The 18,002-nt window shown below is 61.9% G+C and overlaps 8 protein-coding genes across 8 annotated transcripts; 3 read left to right on the top strand and 5 right to left on the bottom strand.

Annotated features, from left to right (window-relative positions):
• Positions 1 to 809: 809 nt before the first annotated feature.
• UV8b_03481 (uncharacterized protein) lies at positions 810 to 2,275 on the bottom strand (the record flags this gene model as incomplete). Its single annotated transcript, XM_043140979.1, has 2 exons — positions 810 to 1,485; positions 1,767 to 2,275. 2 exons carry the CDS (start codon positions 2,273 to 2,275, stop codon positions 810 to 812), a joined length of 1,185 nt encoding a protein of 394 aa, XP_042996913.1.
• A 969-nt stretch (positions 2,276 to 3,244) lies between these two features.
• On the bottom strand, positions 3,245 to 3,967 carry UV8b_03480 (uncharacterized protein; the record flags this gene model as incomplete). Its single annotated transcript, XM_043140978.1, has 1 exon — positions 3,245 to 3,967. One exon carries the CDS (start codon positions 3,965 to 3,967, stop codon positions 3,245 to 3,247), a length of 723 nt encoding a protein of 240 aa, XP_042996912.1.
• Positions 3,968 to 6,022: 2,055 nt separating this feature from the next.
• UV8b_03479 (uncharacterized protein) lies at positions 6,023 to 7,208 on the bottom strand (the record flags this gene model as incomplete). Its single annotated transcript, XM_043140977.1, has 3 exons — positions 6,023 to 6,153; positions 6,241 to 6,676; positions 6,888 to 7,208. 3 exons carry the CDS (start codon positions 7,206 to 7,208, stop codon positions 6,023 to 6,025), a joined length of 888 nt encoding a protein of 295 aa, XP_042996911.1.
• Positions 7,209 to 9,686: 2,478 nt separating this feature from the next.
• On the top strand, positions 9,687 to 11,459 carry UV8b_03478 (uncharacterized protein; the record flags this gene model as incomplete). Its single annotated transcript, XM_043140976.1, has 4 exons — positions 9,687 to 9,785; positions 9,886 to 9,946; positions 10,065 to 10,504; positions 10,614 to 11,459. The coding sequence occupies 4 exons, from the start codon at positions 9,687 to 9,689 to the stop codon at positions 11,457 to 11,459; spliced, it is 1,446 nt and encodes a 481-aa protein (XP_042996910.1).
• A 937-nt stretch (positions 11,460 to 12,396) lies between these two features.
• UV8b_03477 (uncharacterized protein) lies at positions 12,397 to 13,551 on the bottom strand (the record flags this gene model as incomplete). Its single annotated transcript, XM_043140975.1, has 4 exons — positions 12,397 to 12,793; positions 12,864 to 13,225; positions 13,303 to 13,328; positions 13,506 to 13,551. 4 exons carry the CDS (start codon positions 13,549 to 13,551, stop codon positions 12,397 to 12,399), a joined length of 831 nt encoding a protein of 276 aa, XP_042996909.1.
• Positions 13,552 to 14,205: 654 nt separating this feature from the next.
• UV8b_03476 (uncharacterized protein) lies at positions 14,206 to 14,484 on the top strand (the record flags this gene model as incomplete). Its single annotated transcript, XM_043140974.1, has 1 exon — positions 14,206 to 14,484. The coding sequence occupies one exon, from the start codon at positions 14,206 to 14,208 to the stop codon at positions 14,482 to 14,484; it is 279 nt and encodes a 92-aa protein (XP_042996908.1).
• A 378-nt stretch (positions 14,485 to 14,862) lies between these two features.
• Positions 14,863 to 15,574, bottom strand: UV8b_03475 (uncharacterized protein; the record flags this gene model as incomplete). Its single annotated transcript, XM_043140973.1, has 3 exons — positions 14,863 to 14,898; positions 14,958 to 15,344; positions 15,482 to 15,574. 3 exons carry the CDS (start codon positions 15,572 to 15,574, stop codon positions 14,863 to 14,865), a joined length of 516 nt encoding a protein of 171 aa, XP_042996907.1.
• Positions 15,575 to 16,525: 951 nt separating this feature from the next.
• On the top strand, positions 16,526 to 17,821 carry UV8b_03474 (uncharacterized protein; the record flags this gene model as incomplete). Its single annotated transcript, XM_043140972.1, has 1 exon — positions 16,526 to 17,821. The coding sequence occupies one exon, from the start codon at positions 16,526 to 16,528 to the stop codon at positions 17,819 to 17,821; it is 1,296 nt and encodes a 431-aa protein (XP_042996906.1).
• Between the last annotated feature and the right edge of the window lie 181 nt (positions 17,822 to 18,002).

Below are 18,002 nucleotides of genomic sequence, written 5' to 3'. Positions count from 1 at the left end.
ATTTATTCCACTGGTCAGGGCCAAAAATGTGGTTTGTAGGAGGGTTGGATTCTTGTCAGCTAATCTCGTCTGGGAACCCCACCATTCCATCCCTTTACAGACACCGACCCCTGCATGCCCCGCATACCCCGCATCTGGCGTTGCCGGTTTCGGCTGCCAAGCACAAGCACAAGCGCATGCGCATGCCCCCGGCGATCAAAGCCAGAACCGACAGGCAGAACTCGTCGTCTCTCGATTAACCCCCCCCCGGACGCGCTGCACGGCACGCTGGGGGGGCCCCGTCGGTCGCCCTCGGCCGGCGGACAACCTCCGCGCGCGGCTGTTGATGGACTGACTACGACCACGCTGGGTCTGCACTACACTGCCGTCGAGCCGGTCGCGCCAGGCGCAAGCAACCGCCCACCCGGAGTGGCGACACCGCGACGACTGCACGTGGACGGACTGCTGTTCGAGCGACCCGTCGAGCTCTACGCCCAGCGCTCGTTGATTCCAATCGATGCATGTGCTGTCCAAGGTCATGTCTTTGCATCCCCCGTGCCCCGGCTATCGAGTATCTATCTATCTACCGGCCTGATGACCTTGCCTGGGTTGCCCGTCGGCCCTGTTCCATGCGCTGCGGGGGCCAACACCCAAGGGCCCGATCGCTGGATGCGCAAAAGCCGGGGGGTTGGAAGGAGAAGGAGAGAGAAGCACGCACGCTTCAGAGGGTGAATATGTAAGCACGGGAAATTTAAAAAAAAATAATAATAAATAAGTAAGGAAGTAAGTGAGTAAAAATGCACGCAACAAACGCCGGCGGCACGCGCATGCTATGCTCGCCATCGCCTCGTCGGCTTCAGCCGGCGCACTCGCCACCTGCTGCCGGGCTTCTCGCGCGCCTCCGGCTCCGTTTCCACCGACGTGCGGCCGCTGTCGTTGCTGCTGCCCGTGGTGCTCGCGCTGCCTCGCGGCTCGAGCCCGGCGTGGCTGCGGCCCAGGATGACGCCCAGGCTGCGGCTGGTCCCCTGCCCGGCCTGGCTGCGCATCAGCTCGCTCAGCTCGCGGCTCACGCGGCGCGCGTACATGAACGTGTACAGCTCGTCCCCGTCGACCAGCTCGTCCGTCGTCACGGGCAGCGGGATCACCGACAGGGCGGGGATGTCGGCCAGCGTGCAGCCCGAAAAGGGGAGCGGCGCGCGCGCGCGTCCCCCGCGGGGGCTCTCGGGGTCTCGCGGCCTGCCGTCGTCCGGCTTCGTGGCGGCGGGGGCGGCGGGGTCGACGGCGACGGTCGCGCCGGCGGGGGAGGGGGTGGTCGCGCGCCGCCGCGCCGTCAGCCACTGCGCGCGCAGGTGCGGGCTGTAGTGAGGGAGGGTCTCGGCCCGGCGGCCGTCGATGACGTCCCCGAGCTGGCGCAGGCGGGCGGCCAGGCCCGAGTTTCCGCACAGCAGCCTGTTTGTCCGGCGTTCCAGCCCCAACCGGCTGTTTCGGGCGTCCGACTCGCCCGGACTGTTTTTGCCCGAGCAAAGACACGCGTTGGTAAGTAAGAGCGGAGGGAGAATAAAAACGGAACTCTTGGGGGTGTGCGCGCAGGCAAGCCGGTGGGCACTGGTGCGCACAAGAGCCGCACTATAGGCAGGGTTCAACCTTTTCATAAAGGCAAATAACCCCCGCGCCAGCCAACGAGGAGGAAGGGGAGGCGAGAACGGGGCGGAGGACGGGAGGACAAGTAAAAGAACTGACGTCGAAGCCAACGGCGGGGTCAAAAAAAAAAAAAAAAAAAAACCTACCACTTGAGAATCGTCATCATCATGGCCATGGACAGATTGTGCCACCGGATGCGCATGCACAACTCGTTCACCTTGGCCTCGCAGGCCTTGGCTGCGTCCGCCCGGGCGGCGGCATCGTCGGGCGGCGGCTCGGGCGGCGGCGTGGTCAGGCTCTGGCTCTCGGGCGTCAAGGTCTCGCATATGGCCTGCAAGTCGGACACGGCCAGCACCGTGTCGGTCAGCGTGGCGACGAGACAGTCGACCTCGACCCAGGTTCCGCGGTCGGGAAAGGGCAGCTGGGCCGACTCGACCTGCAGAAGGACCTTGAAGAGAACGTGGACCGTCGATCGGCACTGCTTGAGCTCCTGGAGAGCCCGGGCAAAGACCGGACACGGCTGGCCAGCCGGCGTGGGCGTGGGCGTCCTGAGGTCCCACAAGGCGTCGATTACCTTGCCTCCGACGGCCAGCAGGCCGATGATGGCTGTGGCCACGGACAGCCGCTCCCTGACGACCAGCGTGGGGGACGGCATATGCGCGACAGAGAATGCGAGTGTGCTGGGGGTGATGTCCTAGTACGTCGAAAACGTTGATTCGACGTTGCAACGGCGGAATCCCGAGCTAGGTCTGCGTGGAATGTGAAAGCCGCTGCAGAGGACTCGCAGGAGACGCGCCGCGCACGGTATCTCCGCCTGCTCCGTTGTTGTTGTTTTTTTTTTTCCTTTTTTTTTTCCCGCTTCCGAAAGCCGCAAGTCGGCCAATGCGATATCGAATCGTCGTCGGGATGCCAACCCTTCTCCTGGGCGAGCGGCCAGCAATTTGAGAAAGGGAGGTTGGGGGGGGGGGGGGGGGTTTCAATCCAGCAAAGCAAGATGTGGTGTGTTTATACGCCAGCAATACTCGGCACGAAGGGAGCAAAGGTAGGAAAGGAAAGACGAGGCCAGGGTTGACACGGCTGGTTGACACGGCTGGTTGACACGGCTGGCTGGCACGGCTTGCTGGCACCGACGCAGGTTTCTCCCTTGTCTGTCTTTTTGTCTTTTTTTTTGCTCCCGTTTAGGTGGCGACGTTGCTTTCTCAAAGTGCGTCGTGTCTCAATTCAATCATGATACATACGATACGCATGTTCCCGGAGGAGAAAAGAAAGGGGAGGGGGGGTCGTGATTAAGACACTTGCAGTTGCCGGGTGGGGTGTATCATGGATGGCTGCCAGCTGGTGCGGGGCGGCACCGGGGCAGCCGCTGGGTGCGCGAGAGGAGGATTGAGCGTCATTATAAAGCCGTGGGCACTGGGCACTGGGCACTGGGCACTGGGGCACAGGGCGCTTTGGGCATTCGGTTCCGGCATGTTGGAAGCAGACCAGACGCCAGCCAGCATCAAGTCGAGGCAGCATCGAGGCAGCAGTCGAGGCTCGAGACGAGCGAAGCCCGGGTAAACCGGCACACCGGCACAAGGGCAGGGGTGGCGAAGTGGCAGGCGGATAGTCGGCAGCTGGCCCACTTTTAGCCAGCTGGCCAGTGGCTGCTCCGCCCAAGCTGGCTGCGGCCTGTCAGTTGGAGTGAATGTGAGGGCCAGTCACGCCGGGCATCAGCCAGGACGGAAAACAGAATGAAAACAACAATGAAACCAAAAATAAAGGAAAGATAGCAAAAGGCCAGGCCTCTTCCGTGGCCCGTGCCGCCGACGCCTACGATGCACGCACGCACGCACGCACGGATCTGCAGCACCATATGTATCAATGTATGGCCGATGGGCCCACGGCCACGGAACTCGGCAAGCCTCGATGCCTGCCGCCTACCCATCCCAAGCCACGGCACAACCACATGGCCACAGTGACTTGAATTGGTGGTTCCTTTCAATGTTTGCTGGCTGGCGGTGACGGCACCGCCATCGCCATCGCCATCGCCATCGCCATCGCCATCGCCATCGCCATCACCATCGGCATGGGACTCCTGTATCTGGCCCAGACGGTGGAAACGGTCACGCAACGTTGGTGGGTAGGGAGACTGATGACGACCGACGTGCGGCAGCAACAGGACGAGGACGGGACGTTTCGTTGCTTGCGCAGCGCCACGTGAGCCCGCCTCTCCGCCCGAGTGCCAGCTCTTTTCCCGAAAACAACAGCGACGACAACCACGATGACGACGACGACAAAACGGCCGGGATGGATTTGCACGAGCCTGTCCAGGAGCAGCTAGACCACAAGTCGGCGACAATGGTTGCATGACTTGCAACTTACTTGGGGCTGCCGGCTGCCGCGCCCGCGCTGCGTTCCCCTGTGCCCCTGTCCCCTGTCCCCTTGTCCCCCTGTTCCCCCTTCTTCATTCTTCATTCGTGGCAGCTTCCCCCGTGGAGCGCGAGCCTTATCCCTGCCTTCCCTCCGTCCCAGCTGGCGGCGACAACACGGGAGCGGCGGAATCGGCAAAAGTATGGACTGGACGGCTCGCCCAGCAAACCGGGCCCCGTTGGGCAACCTGAAAGAAAAAAGAAAAAAAAAAAAGAAGAAAAAAAAAACACCCCGAGGTTCGAAAAGGGGGCAGGGCAGCAAAGCGTCAACCGCGCAGAGGAATGAAAAACATCCTTGAATGCTGCTGATGCTGCTGCTGATGCTGCTGCTGCTGGCTGACGCGAATGGCTGCTCCTGTGCCCTGTGCCGCCTTCCGAGTGGCGTTCCAGCGTCGGCAAGCCCTGGTATGTTGCCAGCCAGCACGTTGACGCGTGCCCCATGGCCATCCCATCCCATCCCATCCTATCCCATCAATTTCTGGGGCGTGCAGGACCTGGAGGTTGCCCCGGCCATCTTGCAGCCAGCCCGATGGTTTGCTTCGTGGGGGGGGGGGGGGGAAGAAGCCCGCCGGCCGGTGGGGCGTGAATCAAAAGCCGTCTTGACATGAACTGGGGGTTTTCGACCAGGCTGCCTCCCGGATTCTTCTGATTCGCACGCTGCACAAGGGACGGAAACAAAAGAAAAACAAGGCAGGGCTCGACGAGCATCCGACGCATCGTGTTGCTGCGATCCGGGAGCTGTCGAGTCAGTCGGCTCGGTCGGGAAAGGGAAAAAACGCAGCCGCCCGCCCGTCCTCTCTGTGCTCCCCCTCGAGTCGGCGGGCGGGTCGTCGTGGGCGCTCGCTGCCTGCTCCGCCAATCAGCCCACCATTGCCGTGAAAATGTTTCAGTGGGCTACATGTACATTCATACATACATGTGCCTACATGTACCTGTGTACCTGTGAGCCAGCGACCAACAGGCACGTCAGTACATACCAGTACCAGTCTGTGCCAGCATATGGAGTGACGCACCTGTGGCCCCTACTGGCTGCATGTGGACAGTGGACACCACGCCCCTCCTCGACTCGTGCGTGTGCCCGGGCCGCGCGGCATCGACCTCGTTGCCTATTGCCTATTGCCTGCTTGTTCCTTGTTCGTCGCACTGCTGTCGCACTGCTGTCGCACTGCTGCTGCTGGCCCGCCAGCCCGCCATGTGGCCGCGCCATCTCCATCTCCTCCCTTTTTTTTCTGGTCAAACACCAAACACCAAACACCAAATACCAAACACCGAGGATCCCTGGAGCAAATCAGCACATACCTGCGACTGCGACACAGGGGGCCCGTGTCAGCCCGGTGGCCTAGGGCGCTCTGGCCACATAAGCTCCCTCCCGCCTTGGGACATTGAATGCAACGCAACGCTGTTGGGCAAAGGAGCGCCAGCCAGCCAGCCAGCCAGCAGCTTGCCTCTGCCCCCATGCTGAACCAAAGGAAGGAAAAACAAGGAAATGCCAGACATCCCATCTGATACCTCCTCTGAGCGGTTTTCAAGCCCGCGGGAACGGGAAAACAAAAAAACAAGAAAAGAAAAGAAAAGACACACACAGGAATGAACATGGGTGCTTTTCCCCGTCCCGTCAAGTTTTCAAGCCCACCGACTAAAGCGTTCCATTAGAGAGTGCATGCATCCAACCCGTCCTGCCCGACCATGCCAAACTTCCCATACATGCTGGCGCCAACCATGTACACATCCAGATTGCATCTCGACAAAAGCAAGAGAGGCAGCAAGGCGACCAACGCCGTCCAGCCGAGGGACGATGCTCCATTCCCAATGTTTTGTCTTGCATACCAACCCGGCATTTCCCCGTCCCAAAGTACATTTCTGCCCCAATCCCCAGCCTCGCCTGCAGGCCCCTCTTATTTTATTTTTGGATCCGCAAGAACAAGATCAAGATCAAGACAAGAACAAGACAAGAACAAGCTTCGACTCGGACGAGACAAGAATGCGTACTTCATTTAAGCGATGGCGCCGGCCGCCATGGACCCAGCTGCGCTGCTCGACTGCCGCGCTCTCTTTCGGCCACTAGCCGTAGAAGGGTGCATCTTCTCGGTTCTCTCGCGCTTGAGCTTGTCATCCAACACCCGTGCTGCAAAGGCGTTAGCAAAACGGCCGAGGCAAGAACAAAGGAAAGCAAAACAAAGGGAAAAGGGGGAAAAAAGGGGGGGGCGCCTACTCAACACGTCGTAGCCAAACTGGGGGAATTCCAAGCACAGGCTCTTAAACTCCTCCTCCGCCTCTGCCCGCAGGGTGTGCGACCTCATGGCCCAGAAGCTCGCAATCGGCGCCCGCACCTTGACATCGTCGTTGGTGGTGTTGGCGTACACGTATCGGGCGTAGGCAATCTCGCCCTTGGCCGTCGAGTCTATGCAGTGAATCTTGGACGACGACAGCTTCTTGAGCTCCGGGACGCCGAACCTCTCGGCAAGCGTATACACCCGCGCATGCTTGAGCAGGTGCACGCCCGAGTCGTCCACGAGCGGCATCTCGGGGTCCTGCTCGAGGACTCGCTGGCCCGGGATTTTGCGCGGAAAGTATTCGCCCGTGTAGAGAAACTCGAGGAACGAGCCCACCGCGGGGGCGTCCTCCTGCAGAAGCTCAATCTGCCGGGGCTTTTTTTTTTTGTTTTTTTTTTGTTTTTCCCTCCCCCCCCTCCGTTAGCGAGCGTGAGACGACGACCGGCGGCGGCGGCGGCGGCGGGCGGCGGCAGCCCCCCCCAACCCGTCCGATGCATGGCTCCCCCCGGGGGGGAGTGGGAGCGGGGAGTGGCAGCGGGAAAAAAAAGCAGTTGGGCCGTTGCGGGCGCCAACGGGGGAGACTTACGCTGCCGTCGTCGACAAACTGGCGGCAAATGTCGGCAAAGTAGGGGCTCTTGCTCAGCAGGCTCTGGTGCGCGCTCAGCAGCGTCTGCGCCTCGTCCTCGCCCACGACGAGGGTGACAATCGGCGACGCCAGGTAGGCCATGAAGCTCATGCGCGGGGGCTCCGCCGCGCCGCCGTCCTGCGCCGCCTCGTCGTGCTGCGGCGCGCGCGTCACGTCGGCTTCCTCGGCCATTTCGACGTCGGCGGCGGCGGCGGCGGGCGGCTGGGAGGACAGCTCCTCGGGAGCGTGCTGCGCGTCGTCGTGGCCCAGGTTAGGCGACATTGCGGGAAAGGGATATGTCTGCGGCGGACAAGACGGGAGAGCGGCTGGGTCTCGAAACGAAGCGGGGGGGCGGCGGCGGACAAGGGCGCGGGCGCGGGCGCGGGCGCGGGACGGATCGGGGTTGGATTTCGGGGGTTGTGTTTTTAATTTTAATTTTAATTTTTTTTTTGGTTTACTTTTTTTTTTCCCTCTTTCCCCTTTGCGACGGTCGCGGTGGTGGTGAGGTGAGGTGAGGTGGAGGCGAGGTGTTGTGAAGCTTGCGATTCTAGGGCGGAGCGTTCTTTTTTGTTTACAACTTTGCTTGTTTGTTGGCTGGTTGGACTGGTGATGACGGGTCACGTGATGCGCGCCGGAGACTTCGGGGGGTTATGGCGAGACGAGCTTGCAGCTGGCTTGGCTGTTTGTCGGAGCTGCTCGTTTTGATGGATGCTCTACTCTGCGGCAATGTGCAAGCCTGTTTCAATGATTGAACAAGGATTGTTTCAATACTTAAAGATGTATTCTAGTATCCGCAAAGTATCTGTAGACAGCGCTTCCCTCCAAAGTCGTGCGGCGCCGCGTTTCACGATGCATGACCTTGGCGTCTTAATTCCTCAGCTCGCCCATCACCAGCGGCCCCAACGCCCATCTCATCCGTTGGGGATTCTGCCCCCTCGCAATCTCAGAGGTGACGGGACGCCTGGGTGGCCTCGCTCGACCGGCACTGCCTTCCACCACCTCAAGGTGAAGCAGATGCCGCCATGCCAGCAGAACAGGCCCTTTCAGGCAGAAAACATGGGCCATTGCGGGGAGGGGTCCCGACGCCGCTTGATGCAAAAGGCGCGGCGATCCAGCGGCAGCAACTGGCGTATCCCGAATCCGAATCTCTCAATGGCACGAGGCTGTCTGCAATATGTTGGGCGTGGTTGAGTAAACACGTCTTGCTTTGGTCCGCTTTGGTCCGGCTGGTTTTGACCCACGCTCCCTCCGCAGGCTGCCACTTTGACTCGAGAGTGCTTGCGCAACGCAGCGCCGTTCCCTTGTCTTGCCTGCCGCGTCGACGCAAACGAGGATGAAAAGTGCACCCTGGGCGACGATGGTCCACGGACGCCAAGCTCTGCTCGTCCGGCCGGAAACGGTGGCGCTGGGCTTCAACCTGACGACGGGGCCATGTTGGACCGTCGGACGTCCTCGACTGCCTCCAGGGCGAAAAAAAAAAAAATCTTGGGAGGGCGCGCCAAGAACGGCGGGCAAGTGAGAACCAGGGGCTTTTGGCAGAGGCCAAGCTCTCCGGGGGAGTTTGTCCACCAGCTGAGCTGGCCACGGTCGCCTCGATGCTACCCCGTTAGTCAAGTCATTGGCAAACACGAGGAGCGGCGGGCGAACCAATCGGCCAAGGGAGCTCGAAACGCGGTGCCCTCAGTGGACTGCGTGCGCCGATCGTGGGATGTCGCGGAAAGCTCGACGACAGCGTTGCACCGAGGAAATGGCCGTTGTCTCGTGTGCTCTCCCTCTGCCTCGCCGTCAACGACCACGGGGATAAGCCGGCCCACGGATCCGCGCGCAGGAAACTTGGCACACATACGAGAGCAATCCTGAGGGTGTGTAGCGCGCCTTGATGGGATTGGAAGTCGACATGTGGCTTGAGGAGCTTGGGTGGCACAATGACGCATCACGAGGGGGGAGGACGAGAGGTACGAGGTCTGAACGCGTCAAGAACGGCGCCAAACCCGTCCGCCGACCTTCTTTTCTTTCTTCTTTCTTTTCCCCCCCCGCATCGTCGGTTCTTCAGTTGATAGGAGAGGCAGGTTTGCCGAAGCTGGAGTGGCAAGTCGATGAAGCGATGAGGCAGAGGGCATCTTGAGCTGCGGGCTGAGCTGAGCTGCTTGGTGCGAAGCTCGGGAGGCAGGAGCGCCCGGGACGACTTGCCCACATGCACGCACGCAGCTGCGTCGGACGGACGGTCGGCCGGTCGGACACAGACGAGCCAGCAGGAGGTCGCCCCGCGCCAGCTGCCCCGCTGGCCCTGCGGCCCTCGATTTCTTGGCAGGTGTCCACCCCCGCATTCGAAAAAAGGCACCAGCTGCTCAGCACTCGGCGCTACTCCCCTTCAGGCCAGCACGCCCGAGCGCCCCCGGTTCACAAACCTGATGCAAAGCCAACGTCGGTCCTTCCAGCCCGACCCTCCTCATCCTCCTCGCGGCATCACCATAAACGGCTGCGTCGTGCATCGTGCATCGTGCATCGTGCGCCGTGCGCCGCACCCTCCTCTTCCTTCACATGGTGTGGGCTGAGCTGTCATTTGAGGGCAGCAAGAATCGCGCCCTGAGCTGGCATGCCCCCCGGGGTCGGGGTCCGCCTGCCCCAAGTACCCAGGCAAGCATGTATATAGCCCGCCTGCCCGTCGACCAGGCCTGCCCGAGGGTCCGGGCCTAGACGGCGGAACGATGACTCGCTTTCCGTCCCTGCTCTCGCCTGCGTCCGTTCGATTCCAGCAACATGAAGAAGAACTCTGCCATCCTGAGCCTTGCGGCTCTCGCCCTCGCGGCTGCTGACGATCCTTGCGTCGGCCTCACCTCTGCTTTCCCGGCCTGCCCGGTATGTAGGCCCGGAGGATGGCCTTTGTCCGCATCTGGTTTTTTGGGGTTTCTTTTTTTGCGATGGGAGCAGCTGATCATGGCGACCGCTTCGCTCGTAGTTTGCGTGTATATCTTCTGCCGCCAGTGCAGTAGGATGTACCAATACAGCAGACCTTGGCTGTGCGTTTACAATCCCCCGTCTCACCAGCATCCAACAGTTTCCTCGCTATAGTACATCAACCGTCGGGCTTTGCCCTGGAAAGAATCACAAGGAAAACTGACCGTCCGCGCTGCCCAGGCAATTGTATTCCGGCGAGCTCCTCCTCCATCATGAACCTTGCCATCGGATGCGCCGTCAAGTGTCCAGCTGGCGACATTGGTCCAGCCCTCTCTGCTGGATCGGCCCTGTGTGCTTGTGAAGCAACTCGGACCAGGGAACCCACCACTGCTGCCACAGCCTCTCCCACGGCCAGTGCTGCTTCCGAAAAGCCAAAGCCCGGATCGACCACCTCCACAGCCCCGGCTCCAGGGACGACAGCCGGAACCGCAACCGCCACCGCAACCGCCACCGCAGCCGCAACCGAGACAACCGCTCAGGCCACGGCTACGTCTGCTCCGCCGTGTGCTCCCTCGTCCCCGTGCGACGCTGTCAAGAGCAAGGTGCCTGCCTGCGCCAGCTCTTGCATCGGGTCTGCAGCAGAGGCTGTGGGTTGCGGCGCGGAGAACTTGTCCTGCCAGGTCAGTTGCCCCGAAAAGCTCTGGACTTTTTTATTTTTATTTTTTTTCCCCTCCAAATCATGACACAGACAAGCATGGACGTGACTGAAACGCTGGGGCGACCGTCTAGTGCGCTTCTTCTGCGGCTATCCAGCAATCCGCGTTTGGCTGCGTGTCGTCTGCGTGCGGCTTGCAGACCGGCGCCCAGGTGCTGCAATCCGTGTCCGCGGTCTGCAGCTGCGTCGCGGCGAACCCCCCGCGGCCCTGCTCGGGCGGGAGCGCGGCAGCGACGCCGTCACCCTCTTCCGCCGCGCAGAGCCCCCCCAGCCAGGGCTCCTCGCGTCCCGGCTCCGTCTCCGGCCCCGCCGCCCCGTCGCCCTCGCCGCCCTGCGCGTACGCCGCCCCCGCCCAAGCCGACTGCGGCGCCGTCGCCTCCTCGGCCATCCCGTCCTGCGCGCGGCAGTGCTTCGCCTCGGCGGCGCCCGGCGTCGGCTGCAAGGTCGCCGACTACCGGTGCCAGTGCCAGCCGCAGGCGCAGCAGAGCCTGTCGGCCGCCCTTCTCCCCTGCGTGCAGAAGCACTGCCCGGCGTCGTCTCTCGCGGCCGTTGTCGGCGGCGCCAGCTCCGTGTGCGCGTGCGCGACGGCGGCGCCACCACGCGCCGCGGCCTCGGGCGGCTGCGCGGCCGGCCCGACCGGAGCGGAGTCGCGGTCCGGCGCCGGAAGCACCGCCTCGGGATCCGAGACTGCGGCCCCGACCTGCGACGGCGGCGGGTGCAGCCAGCCGTCGTCGGGCGCCCAGACCGCAGGAGGAACGCAGACCGCGGCGGCCACCCCCGGAGGCGGGTCGTCGACCGCCGCGGGCCAGCCGCAGCCGACCTCGAGCGCTGGCCCCGTTCTCGGCGGCGCCGCCGTCCACGACGTTCCGCTCGTCGCTGGCCTCGTCTGTCTTTTCTGGGCGGCTGCCGTTGCCCTGTGAGGAGTAAACGGCAGGGCCGGTGTTTGCCGTGGTTGTCGTGGATGTCGCCGGCAGGGGTACGGTGCCCCGTGCCGCACAGCAGAGTCATGTATCTTACCGTACAGACGGAAAGGGGGACGCATCGACGACAACCAACTCCCAGCACCTTAGTTTGCATGGTCTGACGAAAAATGCACCGGGGTGCCATCCGCACAGCCCGCCGTGGCAAAGGGACCAGTGACTACGAGCATGATGAATTCCAGCGCGCGTGAATCCCAGTCCATGAGCCCGCCCCGAACACCAACACGGAGTTCGTCCCGTCCAAAGCCCAGCCCGGCACTCCCAACCCGGCACTCCCAGCCATCGTAGCTCCCCCTCGCCTGCAGCCCGCGCCTGCGTCACAAAGCACCGCCGTAGCATTCGTCCCAGCGCGCCTTGCCTTCACCCCGACCCAGCCGCATTCACCCCCATCGCCCCCCGCCCCACCCCGCCACCATCCACCCGCAAGCAGCCCGTCCCGGATGACGACCCGCGTGACGGGCCGAGTTCGCGGCTGCTGCTAGGGTCACCCAAGGTAGACTAGCTAGAGCACTACAATGATATTAATAATGAGCAGTAGTGCTTGTTAGCTACTGCCAAAGGAGCAAAGGTGAGTCTTGTTTATCTCATCCTTTATCGCTCCAGGCGATAGGGCCTGATGCTTCTCCATAGATATTCGAATTCAAATCATGAGTGAAATCCCGTAGTGGTGAAATTTGCATTTAGCTTCATCAGTGGAGGTTGTTAACCTGGACGTCATATTCCACGGGCCAGTAGGGTAAGCGGGTTCTTGATGCGCCGCGGACGTCGCCGCGGTGCAAACGACCAGACTGACTACTGCCCGGGAACCGAGGCCGCTCGAAGTTATGACTACATCCGTCCGCTACGGACGCGTCGCCGCCGCCATCCCCACCGCCCCCTAGTTGCGCGCCCAGCATGGCGCATGCGCACCGCTCGCGCCCACGCAGCCCAAGTCCTTCATCAACCCGGCATAGCCCGCCGCCCCGAAAATCTCCGCCGGCGCCGGCGCCAAGGGCCCAGCGCGCGCGTGCAAACCCGCCATTTCCGACGCAAACACCGGGGGTGGCTCGTCAAAGACGCCGCCTGCGGGAGCGCCAGCGACGGGGACGCCGATGGGGATGCCGATGGCGTAGGCGGGCGCGAACCAGGCCAGCTGGGCTCTCGGGCCGGGGGACAAGCTGCCCGAGGGCGCGGAAGCCGCCGGGAACGCAGCGTGGCCGGCGAGGGCTGCGAACGGCGACGTCGGGTGGCTGTCGACGGCGACATGCGTGTAGGGCGCGTCGTCCCCCGCGCAGCTGTAGGAATCGGATTGTGAGTCGGCTGCATGGTGTCGAGCCACCACCGGCAGCGGCAGCATGCACGTACCTGTCGATGGCGGGCCCGGGGCTGGGCACCGGGGACGGGCAAGAGCCCAGTCTGCGGGGCGCCTCTTTCGAGCCCCAAGAGCGCTCTCTCGAGCTCCTCTTGGACGGGTAGACGCACTTGATGTTTCGGGAGACGCATCGCTCGCACCGGGGCTGGTCTCTCGAGCACCGGTGCTTGGAGCCGCGACACGCGCGGCATGATCCTATCCGGCGCTTCTCCACGCCGGCTTCTCTGAATATCTTCTCCAGGGACGTGGTGATGTCCTTTTGCGACATGTACTTGCTGGCCGAGTCGTATCCGGGGCAAGTCACGCCGAGGCGTGCGCAATTCCGACAGCTGGGCAGGGCCTTGTCGCAGCGGACCTGGTAAACCATTCGTAAGCCCCAAGTCCAATGTCGAAGCCTACGTCCATGGAAGGTTTGCAAGGTGACGGACGTACTTTTCGAGACCGACAAATCAGGCAGGCTACAAGCCGGGCAATATCAGCAAGTCAAATGTTGTTGGTGTTTTGCTTTTTGCTTTTGCTTTTGCTTTTTCTTTTTCTTCTTCTTCTTCTTCTTCTTCTTCTTTTTCTTCTTCTTCAAAAAAAAATTGAAAAGGTAGACGACAAAAGTCAAGCGTTGGCAGAGTGGCTGTCCGTACCGATTTCTGCGTCTCCAACGTCCTTGTCAGCCAGATTTGGAGCCATCGTGTGGCATATTATGACATCACATCCAAAGTCGAGACCAGAGCACAGTTATCAGGTCAGGACCAGAGTCACCAGACACCGACCGGGATATATGGCCGCGCGGAACGTCTCGAGTCTGGCCGTCGCCGAAAGTTCGTTGTTGGTGGATGCTCAAGTAAACGCGTTCTCGATGGCGTCTTTCAAGACCCCTCGGGGGTTTGGAGGTGATGATGAACCCCTGCAGCAGACGAAGATGGGATAAAAGCTTCGATGGGCGACGGTCAAGAGATGAAGCAGAAGACCAGAGCAGTCATCCCAGGGCTGAAAACGTGCGGGGAAGCATCGAGACTTTGTGGCATTGCCTGTTGCGCAAGCCGGCGCGCTTGCGGGTTCAGTGCATGACGGCGTACAGCACGGCAGCATCAACATTCTACACACCCAGCGCGCGCAGCGCAGCAGGTTGGCCGACGGCAATGTGCCGCAGCGTGCCTTGTTGCTTCGACTCTGCCGGCGGCAGTAATTCCGAATGACGCAGAGGCTCTCCCGGCATCGCAATGGAGCATCTCCGAGTCTGGTCTAGGCGGGGAAGGTTTATTTATTGTTTCAGGCTAGGATGCTACCTGCCAGGCCGATATCCACAGGCAATGCAACCTCCTGTTGCTTGACGACTTGGTCATGGGTAGAACGCGTCCACGCCTTCGATGGGTGTTGTTGCGGGTGCTGGCTGACTGCCCGTCTCCTGGTCGATGGCAAGGGCAACTCCCACCCTCTCAGCAGCCGGAGATTCAAACAATCGTCGAGTCTTGCAAAAAGCTGAGCTGGACAGTCCGGAAGGTTGGGAACAGGCTTCTTTGCCACACCCCAACCGAAGTATGCCTGCAGCGTTGCGGAGGAGACGGCGGAGCCGGTGGAGATGACGGGACGCAATGTCACCCAAGCTCGTTCAAGAGTTGAGCCGGGCCCATCGAGGGGTTCAGGAATCAGTACAACCGTCTGCCGGGCCTTGGTGAAAGGAAACCGAAAGGGCAGGATGGGTGTGTGTGTGTGTGTGTGTGTCAGTTTGCCATCACGTTGCAGACTCCCCCCCCCCCAAGTGCGCGAGCTCGTGGGGGTGGTGAAGACGTCGAGAGTCTGCAGAGGAACAAGTTGGCGAAGAAGGGATGGAAGAAAAGGGGGGCGGTCCTAGGACACTCTGGGTGCCACGGGGATATTCGCGCGACTTGCGCCTTTCGCTGCAAAGAGAGAGAACTCCAGCTCATCACCCCCCCCCCTCCCGCCGCCTTGGTCGAGTACCTTTCGGTTCCCCGCCCTTTGGCACCGTGCCTCGCAACGTCAATAGTGCTGAGTCCTGACGAACGACTGGTCCATCTAGTAAAAGGGGAATCAGCGGCGGGCGATAAGGTGGCGAGCGACTGAAAACCTGTCACGGGGCCGAAAGAGGAGCGAGCGGTTGCCGCCCATGACGGCCACGAAATCTCGCCGTCCTTGTCTTCATACCGCGCGGCATTGACGCAAGCTTCCCACAGCCATGAGAGCTGGGGTTGTCGACTGTGTCGGCGCTGATCCGCCTCGATACTCTTGACTATCAAGGATCCAAAACGGTAAGCGGAAAGGCCGCTGCCCGCTGCCCGCTGCCCGCTGCGCAGTGCTGCTGAGCCCACCGGGCCGACGACTTGCCAAGTCACGAAATGCGGCCTCGTCCCGCGCGGCTGCAAAGTGCTGACGCCTTGCATCGCAGGATCCCGCAGCCCGCAGCGTGCAGCGAGCAGCGTGCAGCGAGCAGCGTGCAGCGGGCCGCCCATGCGGTATGCGGTCTGGTGGGCGGCAACCCTGCGGCATGGCGGCATATCGGGCACGGCGGCACTTGCTGCCGGCATTCGATCTGGCAAGGCCTCCCCACCGCCGCTGTGTCTGTTTGCCGAGCCATGGTCGGAGTTTCGCCTGCACGTACCAGGCTCTTGGCGGCGTCGTCGTCGTTGGAGTCGTCAGATTCGACCCAGCCAGTTGACACCAAGCAGCCAATTCCTGGTGGGAGGGGCGCCATTTGGGGGCGGAAACTGACGGCCTAACTGCTTCCGTAGTCTCCAAAGGCAGGCTAGGCTGGGCTGCTGCCTATCTGGTCAGCTGCCCCAGCTGCCTCGCAGCCGCCAGGTAGCCAGCCAAGCCGGATTGCCGATGCCATCCCGCCCGAACCGTCGAACCGTCGAGCCGTCGAACCGTCGAACGTCGAACCGTCAAACGTCGAATCTCGAGTCGTCGAGCCGTCGAGTTCGCTGCAGCCAAGACGTGTCCGCAGTTAGGCTCTGTCCCTCGGCTCTATTCTTGTCCTGTCACGTCTGTCCTCTGTCCTTGTCCTGTCGGCTCTGGCTCTGCATCGCGCCCCCTCCTGGGTACACGAGCCGACCGATAGCGGGCCCCCCCCCCACCCAGCTCATTGGCCACCCGTCCGACCTTGCCTGGCTTTTCCTACCCACTTGTTGACCTTTTTATACACTACCAGTGCAGCGTCGGCACAGGAGTTTGGTCGGAATTGCAACCCACCGCACGCAACGCAGTCTTCCCCCCATGGCATCCGCCAAGAACAGATAGGATAGTCAAACAAGAGGCGTGCTCTGAATTGCGGCACAGCAGTTGCTCGCCTCTCCCCCGGCCGTGCTTTCCCGCGCCCTCGTTTCTTCCCGTTTCTCACCCCCCCCCCCCCCCCCCCCCCCCCCCCGGCTCGGGGCAGACTACACACCACCATGCCTCTGACACCACCTTCAAGTCGGCGAGGATGTGCCTCTGAGCAATCGCCGCTTCTGCGGCATGACCGTGGCCGATGCTCCCTTCCCAGCCCGGCCGCGGACATGTCCGATGATGGGTTGGAAGACGGAATCCGCAAACCTCCCCGTACGGAGACGGCCCCCCCCCCTCCTCCTCCTCTGGGAAGAAGAAGGAGAACAAGAACAAGAAGCCCCTGCCAAAGGGGCAAATCGCCCTCTTGTGCTACGCACGCATGGTGGAGCCGATCGCCTTCTTCTCCGTGTTCCCCTTCATCGCGCAAATGGTGCAGCGCAACGGAAACCTGGCCGACTCGGACGTGGGCTTCTACAGCGGCCTCATCGAGTCCCTCTTTTCCGCGGCGCAGGCAGTCGTCTTCATCTTCTGGGGCCGCCTTGCCGACAGGCTGGGCCGCAAGCCGGTCCTCATCTGCAGCCTGTGCGGCATGGCCGTCGGCCCGGCTTTGTTTGGTGTGGCCACCAGCATCGGGCAAATGGTCGTCTTTAGGTGCTTGGCCGGCGCCTTCTCCGGCTGCGGCCTCATCATTCGCACCATGATCGGAGACCTCTGCACCGAGGACAGCCAGGCCCTCGCCTTCACCTGGTTCGCCTTTGCGGGCAACGTGGGCATCTTTCTTGGCCCGCTCATTGGGGGAGCCCTGGCCAATCCGGTGGAGCAGTATCCCGGGCTGTTTGCTGGCAACCGCTTCTTCCAAACCTACCCGTACGCGTTGCCGGGCCTGGTTGTGGGTTTCGTCTGCGCCACTGCCGCGTCGACCTCGATGCTCTTCCTGGAAGAAACCCTCGACAGAGCTGGCGCGGCTCATCCGCCGGGCACGGACAATGGCGCTTCGCCCGAGAGGGGCCCGCTTGAGGCTCCTCCCAACAACAGCATGACCCTGTGGCAGCTTGTCAAAGCACCCGGCGTCGCGGCCGTGCTGTGGGTCTACGGCCACGTCATGGTTCTCGCCTTCGCCTTCACGGCCATAATACCAGTAGCCCTCTTCACCCCGGCTGATATCGGGGGTCTTGGTTGCTCGGCAGCCGAGATATCCGTCTACATGGCGACCCAGGGTGCCAGCCAAGCCATGTGGTTGCTGCTTGCCTTCCCGTATCTGCACCGTCGGTTGGGTACCAACGGCGTGCTACGCCTGTGTGCAATCGCGTACCCGTTCTTCTTCGCAGGCTACGTTGTCATGAACGCGCTGCTTCGCCATGGCTCCGAAGCCGCCACGGCCTGGTTTTGGGTAGTCGGCTGCGTCGTGGTCTTCATCGGTCCTGGTGTTTCCATGGTATTCACCGGTGTCCAGCTAGCCTTGAACAGCGCTTCACCAACACCGCACTTGCTGGGCACTTTAAACGCCGTCGCTTTGACCTATTCCAGCGTCATTCGCTCCATTGTTCCAGCTGTGGCCACCGCCGTCTATGCCGTCGGAGTACGTCGCCAGATCCTGTGGGGCCACCTGGCCTGGATCATCCTCATATTTATATCCATGACCCTCCCACGCTGCTTGAAGTGGCTGCGAAACTGAAGTGACCAAGCTCACATGAGTGGAGGGTGGGGGGGGAGGTGAGGAAAAACTTTCGTATTTTTTATTTCCCTCCCAAAGTCTACAAGAAGACATGTGGTTCTGTCTTGTGGCATCAGCATACATACTCTGGCGTCAAAAATACGCGCTTCTTATTTCCAAACCTGTGTATAAAACTTGGTCT

Source organism: Ustilaginoidea virens, chromosome 3, assembly GCF_000687475.1.
Source record: "Ustilaginoidea virens chromosome 3, complete sequence".
In the NCBI taxonomy this organism is placed as follows: domain Eukaryota; kingdom Fungi; phylum Ascomycota; class Sordariomycetes; order Hypocreales; family Clavicipitaceae; genus Ustilaginoidea; species Ustilaginoidea virens.
This window is presented reverse-complemented; position numbering and strand designations above follow the sequence as displayed.